Genomic DNA, 14,007 nt, shown 5'->3' on the forward strand with positions numbered 1-14,007 from the left:
ATAGATAGAACGATAGATAGATAGATAGATAGATAGATAGATAGCGATGGAACGATAGAAAGATACATAGACAGAATGATAGATAGAACGATAGATAGATAGATAGATAGATAGATAGATAGATAGAACGATAGATAGAACGATAGATAGATAGATAGATAGATAGATAGAGGATAGATGGATAGAAAGATAAGATGGATGGATGGATGGATAGATAGATAGATAGAACTGGAACACAGAACCAGCTAAACCCTTTACAGAAGATAAATCTGAAAACATTCATTCAGAAAACATCAGGCCATGTTTACCTGAGCAAAACTAGTCCGGCACATCAGACACTCATTCAGACAGCAACATTCACTCATATTCACCAAATCTCTCACACAACAAAATACAGAAATATTACAACCACTGACTGATTCACTGAAGACCAAGTTCACAACTGCAAAAGTTTGGAGTACAACAGATTTCATGCTTTGAGAATCTAGGTCAAGAAATAGAGTGGCTCTGCTTTTCAGATGCAAAAACAGACCATTTCTATCTTTCAAAATGATGACAAGCTACTAAACGTTCAGTGGTGCGAGAGACGTGCTCTACTCTGGGCTCTGACTGAGTGTTTTACAGAAGCAGGAGTAATTGATATGTGTGCGAGTGCAGTGACACGCGTGACAGATGCTAAAAACACAAACATGCATGCACTCACAGAGCTCCTGTCAGAGTGATCATCAGCGGGTGATCAGTGGTGAACACTTTTCACATGTAGAAGTTGTTTGCACGTGTGTGTGTGATTGTGCTTGTTGAGTTTGAGATACTCTGTAAAACTCCTTGATATATATACTGTATATATTTTTTTTTATTTTTTATTTTTTTAGAAATAAATAATATGTCCTACCCTGACTTACTTTTCAATAGGAAATACATCAATACAAAAAAGAAAACTGTCTAGGGAGAAAATCTGCAGAATTCTGCAGAAGAATTAAAATATAAAATACAAATAAAATCATTGAGGAGGCTGGGATGTGTGCCACTTTAATGTGAGCAATGGGTGAAAATCTGAAGGGCTTTTTGCAAAATTGTGTGCATTAGAACTATGAGTCACCGCTGTAACACATCTGAACAGACCATACAGCAATTTATCACAGCTGGACCTGGTATTATCAGGGATATTAAGTACAATGGAGAGTACTGAAGGAAACGCTTCCAATGCTGCAAAGAAAAGCTGTGAAAGCACTTTCCACAAATTGGGTACAAATTATGGCTTGACTCTTTAAAAAAGTCAGTTTTGATTCTTTGCTAAACAAAGGATAAGCGAAAGGAGGTGCTTTACCTTCAGAAAATGGCATTCGTCCACCTCAGGAGGTCAAGTTGCAATTTTTCATGTGCTATAATAATATACTCAACAGTAAAATTCATGTAAAATCTGGGAAAACTGAATGAGATTATTCACTTCCTGACAAGCTGTAGAAAGTGTCAGAATTATGTTGATTGCTGTGTGTCACAATTTTATGGAATAAAAGTAGTATTTTATGATGTTCATTTTATGTTTGACAGCATTATTTTAGTATCAAGAAACTATTTTTTTTATATATTTTCAATTTTCGATTTTATTTTTTGTTTGTTTTTAAATAGATCTACACAGTTTTGTTTATTTTTATTTCTGTTTTAGTTGTTTTACTACATCAAGTTAAACAAAATAGAAATGAGAAATGTTGCTTTGGCAACTAGCTGAAATAAAAGTTAAAGTTTTTTTTATATATTATTCTGTTTTAGTTAATGTTTATTTTATTTTATGTAACAGATTTTTTATGATTTTAATTTGAGTTTTCTATTATAACACTGGTTTAACAATAGTTTGCCTAACATATGCAATCATCCTCTCCCCAAAGAATAAGAGATTTGTTGCAATTACTAATTCATACCCTATTTCTAAGTAAAATAACAGTTAGAGATATATATCCAATACAGATAATGTAAAAGAGATGTAAACAACAATCAATCAAATTAATAAACAATCAAATTTCAGTATGCAAATGAGGCAAGCACTGTAACAATCAAGTCAAATAGAAATTTTCCAGATGCATTGCTATATTTCTATTTAAAGTTACAATATGTCAGTATGTCATACAGTATGAAAAACAAAGTTGGATAGCACACCTAAGACTAAAATGATCTACAAAACAACTTTTGAATAGAGTTTGTACAAGCTCTTTTTGTTAAATTAATTGCTTAAAGGTGTTGAAAAGAAGAAGAAAAAGAAGTGCTGTAAAGATGCATTCACACCATGTCGAAATTACCGTAATTATGAGTTTCTAGCTAGTAAAAAAAAAAGGTTCATTCATGTCCTCGTCAAACTTATAATTACAAGCTGGAAACTTTTTAATGAATTTTATGAAAGCTCTTCTCTCACTTGACCGTGGTCAAGCCTGCCAAAAAAAAAAAACCTTCCCAGAAACTGTAGCTCACAAGCCGCTGGTTACAAAAGTATTATTTTTTTTCTTTTTAAATGGGCATGAAATGAAAACTCACTGTATCTATTTTCTAAAAGCATATTATAGATCTTATTGTGAACAATTCATATGTGCATGTGTTTAATTTTTAATTTTAATGGTTAATCAAAATATCATAACTAGATCTTTTGGTGACATCGACAGATTCTCTCTGGTGAAGGATGAAGGAATCCTCCAATCATTAGTCTGCTTTAAACTCTGCCCCTGCAAGCTCATGCTCATCTGCATATAATTTTGAATGCCACACCCACATCTCAACATCCAATCAACAACCTACACATAGAACCAAGGCCCCGCCCTACACTTTTTCTCTTTTGATAATCCATACATCCCTTTACAGAAGAAAAGATCTGTCGCTACTTCAGTTTCATTGTGACTTTAATCCAAGAAATATTTTTACCTTTTCAAAAATGTTTAAAGAGTTGAAACAAGCAATACAACAAATGTAATAAACTGATTAATTATTGACAAATTTATCATTCGATTTATCATTGAATAAACAAATCAAAAAGTGTCAATTCTGAATGGTGTATTTCTACCATAAAAAGTATATAGTCAAACACATGTTCAAAACCATATTCATCATTAAAATGCAAATGTCACAAAAATAACAATATAAAAAATTCTGTGTATATTCTATTCTATTATTTATTCAGAAATCACTTCAGAAATCACAAAACAAATGAAACATTAAAAATCAGTCAAGGAGTGTGGCTGAGAATATAAAGTGTGTGAAGTGCATGTTGAAATTTATAGTTAATATTTCAATAATTTAACAACACATTCACTTCACGGTTATCTGGAGTCAGTTACATGCAGACAAACAAATTAAACATATTTGTTGTTGTTGTTGTCAGTTTTATTGTAAAATGTGTTTATTTTAATTTTACAAATGTTAAAATAAAATATTAATTTAATATTATATGTATTTATTTTAATATTATTACTATAAATTAATGTCATTATATTATATAATCATATTATATTATATAATTAAAATTATTATTAATATTATATGTGAATTCAATTTAATATTAACTTACTATAATTTTAATGTAAATAGGTGAAAAGGGCCTGCACACTATGAAGCTGGAAAAAAAGCATATGAAAGAAAACAAAACAAAACAAAAGTTGCTTCTTCAGTGTCTAATCTTTTTCTTTTTTTTTTTTATCTCCTAATTGTTTTTATCTCACATTTGCTTTTTTTTTTACCCTCATAGTCTGCAGCCTTCTTTGTAATTTTCCGTCTATTTGTACTATTATGGCTATGCCTTTTGGAAATTTTTTTCAGACATGGTTTTTGATTTCATGCTTTTTATTTTTATGTAAAATTAATTAATTAATTAACACTAATTTTACATTTTATATTAATTAATTATTAGATTTCTATTTCATGTCTGTTGAAACCTTCACCGCATCACGGCACATTTATTCCATGAACACAAGTAACACCAAACTCACCATAGACAATCACTGTAGCAGTGGTGCTTCGTCTCTTAGCAACGATGTTCTTAGCGACACAGGTGTAGTTAGCGGTGTCAGAAAGCCGCGCCTGTTTGATGATCAGGTTATGATCGATAGTGATGTAGAAATTCCGATCGTCTGCAGGATCGATAATCTCTTCGTTCTTCAGCCATTCCACCTGCACAGAGACAGAAAGATGAGAAGCCATTAGTGAAATCCATACGGCTACACCTGATGGGCCGTTCCGGGACTCGCAATATCAGGACGTCGTCATGCAATCTCGGTCCCGTACATGCATTAATTCCACCTATGCGTCTGAAATTATCAAACGTTGTAATTAGCTTCAAAGCTAACTCCTCAGGGCAAGACTGACTCAGAGCTTGAGCAATTTTATAAAACGATAGCACACATTTTAGAAAAAGAACATTGCAGAGACATTAAAAGGAAATTGCATGCAGGCAAAAGACTTGTGAGGATATTTTTGGACACAGTGTTTAATCACAAAAGTGGCCTGCTAATATCTCAAGAAAACACAGAGGAGAAACAGGAAGTGGCTGGTGGTTTAGCATGAAGAGAATCAAAGGACTTTAAACAGCAGACAGTTCACTACACAACTGCATTAAAAACATAACTGACCAATCACATCTCGACCAACCAGCTGTTGCCGACTGTTATTTTCTTATGCATTTTTTAATGCAAGTTTCAATGCAAGGAGGATCTGTGTTTTGAAAAGAAATTTACAGAAATTATGAGATATACTGCAGTTAGTAAATAAAATTAATTAGTGAGAAAAAAAAAGAAAAGATTTGCCTTCATTCTGATTAACATTTTTGAATCAAATTATTCAAAATAATTGTAATAAGCGCATAAATATTGGATAAAATAGTCAATTTTCAGTGGATATTTTTTAGCAATGCTATTGCTATCAGAATGAAATACTGAAAGAAACATATATGTATGTGTGTGTGTGTGTGTGTGTGTGTGTCATTTTCTTATGCATTTTTTAATGCAAGTTTCAATGCAAGGAGGATCTGTGTTTTGAAAAGAATTTTACGAGATATTATGAGATATACTGCAGTTAGTAAATAAAATTAAAAAGTGCGAAAATAAAAAAAAATATTTGCCTTCATTCTGATTAACATTTTTGAATCAAATTATTCAAAATAATTGTAATAAGCGCATAAATATTGGATAAAATAGTCAATTTTCAGTGGATATTTTTTAGCAATGCTATTGCTATCAGAATGAAATACTGAAAGAAACATATATGTATGTGTGTGTGTGTGTGTGTATGTATACATATATTGTATACACACACACACACACACACACACACACACACACACACAGAGTTAAAATTGACACTTTTATTGATTAAATCAATCAAAAATTAGAGTAAAGACTTTTACATTGTCACAAAATATATATTCATCAAAGAATCCTAAAAAAAGTACCATGGTTTAGCACAACTGTTTTCAACACTGATAAGCAGCAAATCAGGATTTTAGTATGATTTCTGAAGGATCATGTGACACTGAAGACTCGAGTAATGATGCTGAAAAATCAGCTTTGCATCACAGAAATAAATTACATTTTAAAATATATTCACAAAAAAAACAGCTCTATGAAATGATAATTATATTTCATAATATTACTGTTCTTACTGTATTTTTGATTAAATAAATGCAGCCTTGATGAGCAGAAGAGACAGTATACTTTCTCCTGACAAACTGTTTTCACTGAGTTAACACCAGTGCATTCTGGGATTGTTTTATGAATGCAGCGCTGCCTTAGAATTGGTCCGAAATGAGGTTTCTTACAGGGTGGCATCATTATCCTGCCTACAGTTTGGAACAGCCAAGTTAATGATGCCTTAAAATGCTGCCTAGTTAGGTAGCTCACTAGGTTTACAACAGAGATAGACATGTCTCCACATACAGAAACTGTTGAGAAGTCATCAGCGCTGCCGCTCAGCGAGAACATAGCCTTCGCATTACAAGCTCTTCACATATACATCTGATGCATTAACGCAACGGTATGTCAATCAGGCGAGCAAGACGCAGACGTGTGTGTTTGCGTGCGTAAATGTGTCACAGCAGTGTACCTGAAGGCTGCTGAGAGCTCGTCTGGAGGGAATAGGGTAAAAATATCACCCTCTCATTGGCTCAGCAGGAGGGAAACTCACCCAATCAGCTGCTCATGCTCTCCAGCTGTGATAAACGCGTCACACATATTAGCATTCATGCGTGCACGCACACTTCCCTATACATTTCACCTCATTACATCTAGCAAAGGTAACCCAAATCCCAGCTGTCAAACTAAACCTTCAGATTACTGTATTGAGTGCTATTGTCACCTCAACACATGTGCACATCTTTCTACAATAGCATTATCAGAAAATGAGCGCCTTCGCGGCCCCACAGGTTCACACACACACACACACACACACGCACACACACACACACACACACACTCTTGTATGTGATAGTTGTTCTCAATAAGCTCGTATTGTCATTTTAAGCTTAAAATTCTTAAAATTATTATTATTATTATTTATTTATTTTATTTTTTGCAGCAATGCCATAGAACATACCAACACGGCTCCCCAAAGAACATTTCAGTGATCAGTTTATGTTCTTAAAAGAACAACTTTTTTCTTAGTGTGAAGAACATTTAAAAAAAACTGTAGAACCTTTTTCCACTATTAAGAAGCTTTTCTGGAATAGAAAGGTTCCATGGATTTTAAAGGTTCTTCATGAGACCAAAGATGCAGTAAAGAAACTTCATTTTTGACAGTGTAAAGTATGAATTTCTTTACAAAACATATTTAATTTTTATTTATTATATAAGAAGCACGCATATATGGGAACTTCTTCAATACTGTTCGAAAAGCTCAGACTTTGCTAAGACTAGATCTCCATATTACGATTGCTCAAAATTAAAAGTTTGGATTCAAATAAACTCTCTAACCCTAAAATGTAACTTTATAGCACACTTACCATTTTAGCCTAATGGGTGACAAAAACGAGCAAAAAATGACTTAACCCTTTTGCTGTGCTGAAAATCCTTCACCTAATTTGGTGTTCCTGGTCAAAAATGACCTGCCTTTTAAAAATTATTAGTAAATTGTGCTATATTATCACCAAATCTTGGATTCAATCTTTTTGTCAAATGTACTTATTTCACTAAGTACAGGTTTTGTGTTTTTGGATCGAGGTGCAGAAACGAGGTGCATAAGCTCAGATCATTGAGGTCAACAAGCTGATAAAAAGACTGAATCCAAGATTTGGTAATAATATAGGAAAATGAGAAATTTACAAGCTATTTTTTTAGGCCGGCCATTTTTGACCAGGAACACCACATGTGTGGAAGGTGGGGAAAAAATCCCAAAAAAGTAAAAAAAAATTTTGGGGGGAAGTTGTTATACCGTGTCAATAAGTTTTAGTCCAATGCAATGAAATTAACTAGCATTTTTAAGAAAAAGAAAATCCTCTCCAGATCAAAATGACTGGAAAACAACTAGAGGGTTAAACTAAAGGAGGGAGCTGAATCTTATTTAGAGACCAGACTTTGCACAGGCAAACACCACTCATAATTTCTTCAAAAGACACAATACTATAGTTTTGATTACTTTACAACTACTCTAAAATGTGTAAAATAACAAAACTCACTGAGTGAAAAGTGTGTCCAACTTTCGATGAGTAGTGTACGTTCACCCATGTGTAAACGGCATGTTTGTAGTGCTCTCTCTTTGAGCGTGACTGACATTTGGTCCTTATCTCTCGCAGCCGTGTCTCTGTGAAGCTCACATTCGGCTCAATCATGGCTGTTTCTGGACGGCCTGATTTCTCTCTGCAGGGACTCATCTGCTGATCAGGATGAAAGAGGCAGAGAGACGCTCTTCACGCAACTGCTCATTTTCTCCTGTTGGTGTTTACCGCCAGAACAGAGTTCCTGTACCCGCCGGGCAAATGCAGAATCAACAACCAAACACACACAGACACACACACAGGCTGAAAGCAAAACCAATCAGGAAGTTTTGTGAAATATTTGAATATCTCTCAAATAATTGCTTTTTCTTCGTGCCAAAATAGATGTGTATGTATGCATCCGTGTGTGTAGGTGATGGATATTTGATTTTTAAAATAAACACTGTCCCCATCAAAGATAAGTTTTTATTTAGGACGGAATATGTTGATCTGAAGGTTGAGAAACTAGTGAATGTGTAAATGTGCACATGTGTGCATCTGAAGGTTTAAACAACATTAATTGCATTACTTGGAAGTAGGGATGCACCGACACAGATACTGCGCTCCTGTACTCATACTCATTAAAATGCTCTGATACCAAAAAACGATCCCACACAGCGTGTGAACAGTGCTGTATCCAGACAAAGAAACACAACAGAACAAACAGAGAGCAGAATGGAGTTATTAGAGATTAAGGATGTCTATGAAGTACATTTCTGTCATGACAACTCTCGGAGGGATTGGCATGGTAATGTACATGACAATGTTAATGTATTTGGTCTTGGCGGAATAGATCTGCTACGCTGCTGCTGCGGCAGAGCAAGTACAGAGGCTTGCTACTGCCAATACATCCACAACATGCTGCTGTGAGCATGTAGGAAATACTGCTGCTGCACATATAACACGTATGAATACCCCCCATAGCATACATGAATCCCCTCATAGCAGATCTATACAGGTGGAGCTGGGGAAGGTGGAGGGTTTCTGAAGTGCGCTGCGAACTGCTACAGCGAACAAAAGCCAGGTATCTGAATATTGAGCAGTGAGCTCATTGGCTACTGATACAGGAGAAAACCAATCAGCTGTGCCATGTGATAATGATGTCATTAGATCAGATTAGACCTATTGGACTGCGCCATCTAGTTTCATACCAGAACTCTGTATTTATGTAATTAATATAATGTGAAACATTCAATATTCACGCCTGTATCTATCTATCTATCTATCTATCTATCTATCATCTATCTATCTAACTAACTAACTATCTATCTATCTATCTGATAGATGACTGAAACTGACAACATTAAAGTCTACTCATGAACAATGAATATATCACTATATGGACACATGTCTTAATTACTGAATTCAGGTGTTTCAATCAGACCCATTGCCACAAGTGTTTAAAAATGGGTCGTTCAGTTTGTGATATTTCAGCCCTGTTAGATATTCCACTGTAAGTGGTGTTATTGGAAAGTAGAAGTGTTTAGGAACAGCAACAGCAGAAGACCATGTAAAGTCACAGAGCGGGTCACCAAATGCTACGGGCGAATGGTGTGTGTCACCAACGTTCTGCTGATTCCATAGCTGAAGAGTGCCAAACTTCCACTGGCATTAATCTCAACACAAAAACTGTGCTGCGGGAGCTTCATGAATGGGTTTCCAGTTGCATGCAAGCCTCACATCACATCACAAGTACAATGCCAAACGTTGGATGAAGTGGTATAAAGCAGCCGACACTGGACTCTGGAGCAGTGGAAACCTGTTCTGTGGAAGTGACGCATCACGTTGCCTGCCTGACTGCATTGTGCCAACTATAATGTTTGGTGGAGGAGGGATAATGGTATGGGGCTGTTTTTTTTAGGGGTTGGGCCTGGCCACTTATTTCCAGTGAAGGGAAATCATAATAAGATATTTTGGACAGTTTAGTGAAGGCCCTTATCTATTCCAGAATGACTGTGCCCCAGTGCACAAAGCAAGCTCCATAAAGAAATGGGTGGATGAGTATGGTGTGGAAGCCCTGACCTCAACCCCATCCAACACCTTTGGGATGAACTGGAACAGAGACTGCAAGCAAAGACTTCTCGTCCAACATCAGTGCCTGACCTCAGAAACCCACAGAAACACTCCAAAAGCTTGTGCAAAGCCTTCCCAGAAGAGTGGAAACTGTTACGAGTGCAAAGGGGGACCAACTCCATATGTTTTTAGAATCTTACGTATTTAGATATGCATGAATTTATTTAGATATTATACTGTATTTAGATATGTATTTAGAATCTTTCTGTCTGACTGACTATTTTCAAAACATTCTAAACATTCAAACAACATTCAATATTTTTAGACCATTTAAAGCTAGTTAAAATGACAGTTGAGTATATACTTAGAGTTACACTTTTATTTATACATGGAAGGATGGACAGACAGCTAGACAGATTTCATATGATGTAATAAATTAAGCAGTTCCTCTTTCTGTCATTCCATTTCAGATTCCAATTACCCTCCTGTGTGTCATGGACAATTCAATTCAAATTCACTCTCATGAATTGAAAGGGAGACGATTCTTTCATTCTGAATTTTGTACCCTGTAGTGAAGGTATTTGAACACTATCAGTAAAGTCTAAGGTTGTTTTATTCTCCCATATAAAAACACACTCTCACACACTGCCTGCAATACTACAGAAAACTCATTTAAATGTTTGCTGAAGTTCTTCTCAGCAGAACTCCAGGTGTGCGAAGCCCAAAAGCACAATAACCGCTCTAATTCTGTAGCGTCCTAAACCTTTTTAAACCCACATCTCTTCAGAAAGGAAACCTGCGTCCTTTCATGAGCTCTGAAGATTGTACACAGTCTCATTGTGGATTCAAGCAAGCGTCGTCGAGCCCTCGCAATCAAGGAACACTCCATAGGGGAAATGAAGTGGGCGGCTGTAATATATAGGCTTCGGTGACGGTACATGGGGCTGAGCTCCCAGCAGAGGCTTGTAAGAACTCACCAATGCTGCTAAAGTGCTCTACATCCGTGCTAAGTGGGCTATCGTGAATTATGCAGCGTATTCAGCAATCGAGCTGATGATCAGCGTGTGCAGCACGGCTACTTTAATCTCACACACCTGTACCGCTTTATTCAGCAATGCTGTGGATGTCTTCATGCAAAGGACCGAAGAAACTGATGGAGAGTTTGGGTGTAATGAGAGGAATAATCCACTTTGGCTACAACTTCCACCTAGGTTATGTAAAATGCATGATATTGTCATGCACTCTGCATAGAAGTCCTAGTATAGCAGATGAAATATTAAACATAACTCATAAGGATGGAAAATGCAAGCTTTCGTCTGCATCTAAGCTTACGGTCAATCCGTAACTAATCATAACTGAGCACAGTAGTTATAGCATAGGTGTAGTGGAAAAAAAAAAGCATATTTACTAATATATATTATATATTTAAAATAGATATTTACTATCTTATATTAGTGTCAACCCAAAAAGGAAAAAGATGGAGGAAGGAAAACTATTAAAATGAACATTTTTAAGCAAAAACTAAAATAAAAAGAATCTAAAATGCATATTTACAGAAGGAAACACGATGCATTAAGAGCCTGGAGGTGAATTTGAAGATCAGGGTAAATTGAACTCATTTTGTCTTCTGAAACATGTAAGTATTTTCTGTAGATTCTGAAGGGCAGTACTCAATTAAAAAAAATATGATATTTAGGCAAAATAAGAAAAATGTACACATCTACATTCTGTTCAAAATTTTACACCCCGGCTCTTAATGCATCGTTTTTCCTTCTTGATCATCAGTGAGCGTTTGAACTTTTTGTAATAGTTGTGTATGAGTCCCTCAGTTGTCCTCAGTGTGAAAAGATGGATCTCAAAATCATACAGTTCTTAGAGAAACAAAACATTCATTCAAACATCACTGGGAAACGAAGCCTACTATTACTAAAAATGACATGCAGAAATTTATGAAAGGAAAAGTATTTAAATCCAGTATTAGTTTTTCTCGTAAATCTTGATTATTAATATTTTGGCATAATGGAATATTACAAAATAAATTAGTTCATTTGATTAATGATTACATGCATAATTTATTGGCTTAATTTTATCTATATGAGCGCTGTTCAAGCACTTCAGGCTATATTTTGGAAAACGTTAATATAGTGAAATACAGTGAAATATTATTACAATTGTTTTCTACTGTAACATATTTTAAAATGTATTTTATTCCTGTGATGCAAAGCTGAATTTTCAGCATCATTACTCCAGTCTTCAGTGTCACATGATCCTTCAGAAATAATTTCAATATGATGATTTGCTGCTCTTATTATTATCAATGTTGAGAACAGCTCAACCAGCTACCATGTTAACTTTAACTCATATAACTGATAGACGAGCAAACTGTCTAACTAAAGTAGGACTAAACCAAAGAATTTGTGGGATCTGAAGGATTTTTCTGAAGAACAGCGGCAAGTTTAACTGTTCAGGATAAACAAGGGACTCATGAAAATCAAAAAATAAACAGACAAATCAATTTAAATGTATGTTAATTTTGAATGGTTGTGTATATTATCTGCAGAATTGTGTCCAATTTGGCATCTAAGTTCGCAGCAAACCTGTGTATCTCTCTATAGAATAAACAAAGCTACAGCTCAACACTGAGAACATCAGAATCCGTCCTGCAGATATCAATAATCAGACTGTATTTCAACAACTAATAACACTCCAGCGGTGGAGGATATGAAGCACAACCCGATGCAGTTATTACAGACATCTGGAATTTACTCTCACCTTGAACTCAAACAAGCACAGAAGATGAAACACACACACACACACACAGCTTGTGCTTCACGGAAGAAAGAAAGTCATACAAGTTGGGAATGACAAGAGGGTGAATAAATGATGACAGAATTTTAATTTTCGTGAAAAAACTTTTATTTGTGAACTATGCCTTTACTGCTCTTAGTTTGATCTGCTATCTCTTCCGAATTCATCCTGATAAATCATATTGGATCATCTGGAAATAATGTGTTTCTAACAATCATGCCAGGCCACATTGAGCTGATTTCTTTTGTATCTACAGAGAGAGAGAGAGAGAAAGATAGTAAAAGTAGAATCAGTTTATGTCTCTTTCATCTTTTTGTGATCAGACGCTGCGGCTGACAGCCTCCTTCAAGCAGTGTCATCTGCAGGCTGAGGTGTGTGTGTGTGTGTGTGTGAGACACAGATATTTGAGGAACGCTGTGAAGAGATTTTTCTATTTTCACAGAGAACAGACAGAGAGATCCGCCCTGGAATTCGCTCAGCTGGATGAACTCTTTTCATGAACTTCTTAGAGAAACAAAACATTCATTCAAACATCACTGGGAAACGAAGCCTACTATTACTAAAAATGACATGCAGAAATTGATGAAAGGAAAAGTATTTAAATCCAGTATTAGTTTTTCTCGTAAATCTTGATTATTAATATTTTGGCATAATGGAATATTACAAAATAAATTAGTTCATTTGATTAATGATTACATGCATAATTTATTGGCTTAATTTTATCTATATGAGCGCTGTTCAAGCACTTCAGGCTATATTTTGGAAAACGTTAATATAGTGAAATACAGTGAAATATTATTACAATTGTTTTCTACTGTAACATATTTTAAAATGTATTTTATTCCTGTGATGCAAAGCTGAATTTTCAGCATCATTACTCCAGTCTTCAGTGTCACATGATCCTTCAGAAATAATTTCAATATGATGATTTGCTGCTCTTATTATTATCAATGTTGAGAACAGCTCAACCAGCTACCATGTTAACTTTAACTCATATAACTGATAGACGAGCAAACTGTCTAACTAAAGTAGGACTGCACCAAGTCTGACCATCCAGAACCCTTGAAAAACCAACTACCACATTAAGATTATGAATATATACAAATACAAACCCAACAGTGGGTACATATTTCACAATTTTGTTGTCTGTTTGTTGATGTTAAAGGGGTCATATGATGCGATTTCTATTTTTCCTCTTCTTTAGTGTGTTATGTAGCTATGTGTGCATGTATAAGATCTGCAGAGTTACAAAGCTCTCACAAAAGGATTTATTCTATCTAAAAGAGAAGGCTGATCCAGACTGGGTTAAAACGCCTCATTCAAACACGCCCCCACATCTCTACGTCACGATGTGGAAATATTTGCGTAATGCCGCCCAAATGTTCATGCAAAGAAAGAAGGCGTGGTTTCAGGAACCGCAGTAGTGTTGATGCAGCCATGTCAGGGAGACGCTGTGTGTTTCTGTG

General features: G+C 35.3%; 1 protein-coding gene across 1 annotated transcript in view; it reads right to left on the reverse strand.

Moving 5' to 3' along the window:
• Positions 1–14,007, reverse strand: part of LOC107725175 (netrin receptor UNC5C-like) — a 115,781-nt gene that overhangs the window by 58,113 nt on the left and 43,661 nt on the right. Inside the window, exon 6 of the mRNA XM_016534347.1 lies at positions 3,969–4,149. Coding sequence (XP_016389833.1) covers positions 3,969–4,149 — 181 coding nt within the window. The remainder of the gene's footprint in view (positions 1–3,968; positions 4,150–14,007) is intronic.

This window comes from Sinocyclocheilus rhinocerous, unplaced genomic scaffold (genome assembly GCF_001515625.1).
Source record: "Sinocyclocheilus rhinocerous isolate Xijiao unplaced genomic scaffold, SAMN03320098_v1.1 scaffold516, whole genome shotgun sequence".
In the NCBI taxonomy this organism is placed as follows: domain Eukaryota; kingdom Metazoa; phylum Chordata; class Actinopteri; order Cypriniformes; family Cyprinidae; genus Sinocyclocheilus; species Sinocyclocheilus rhinocerous.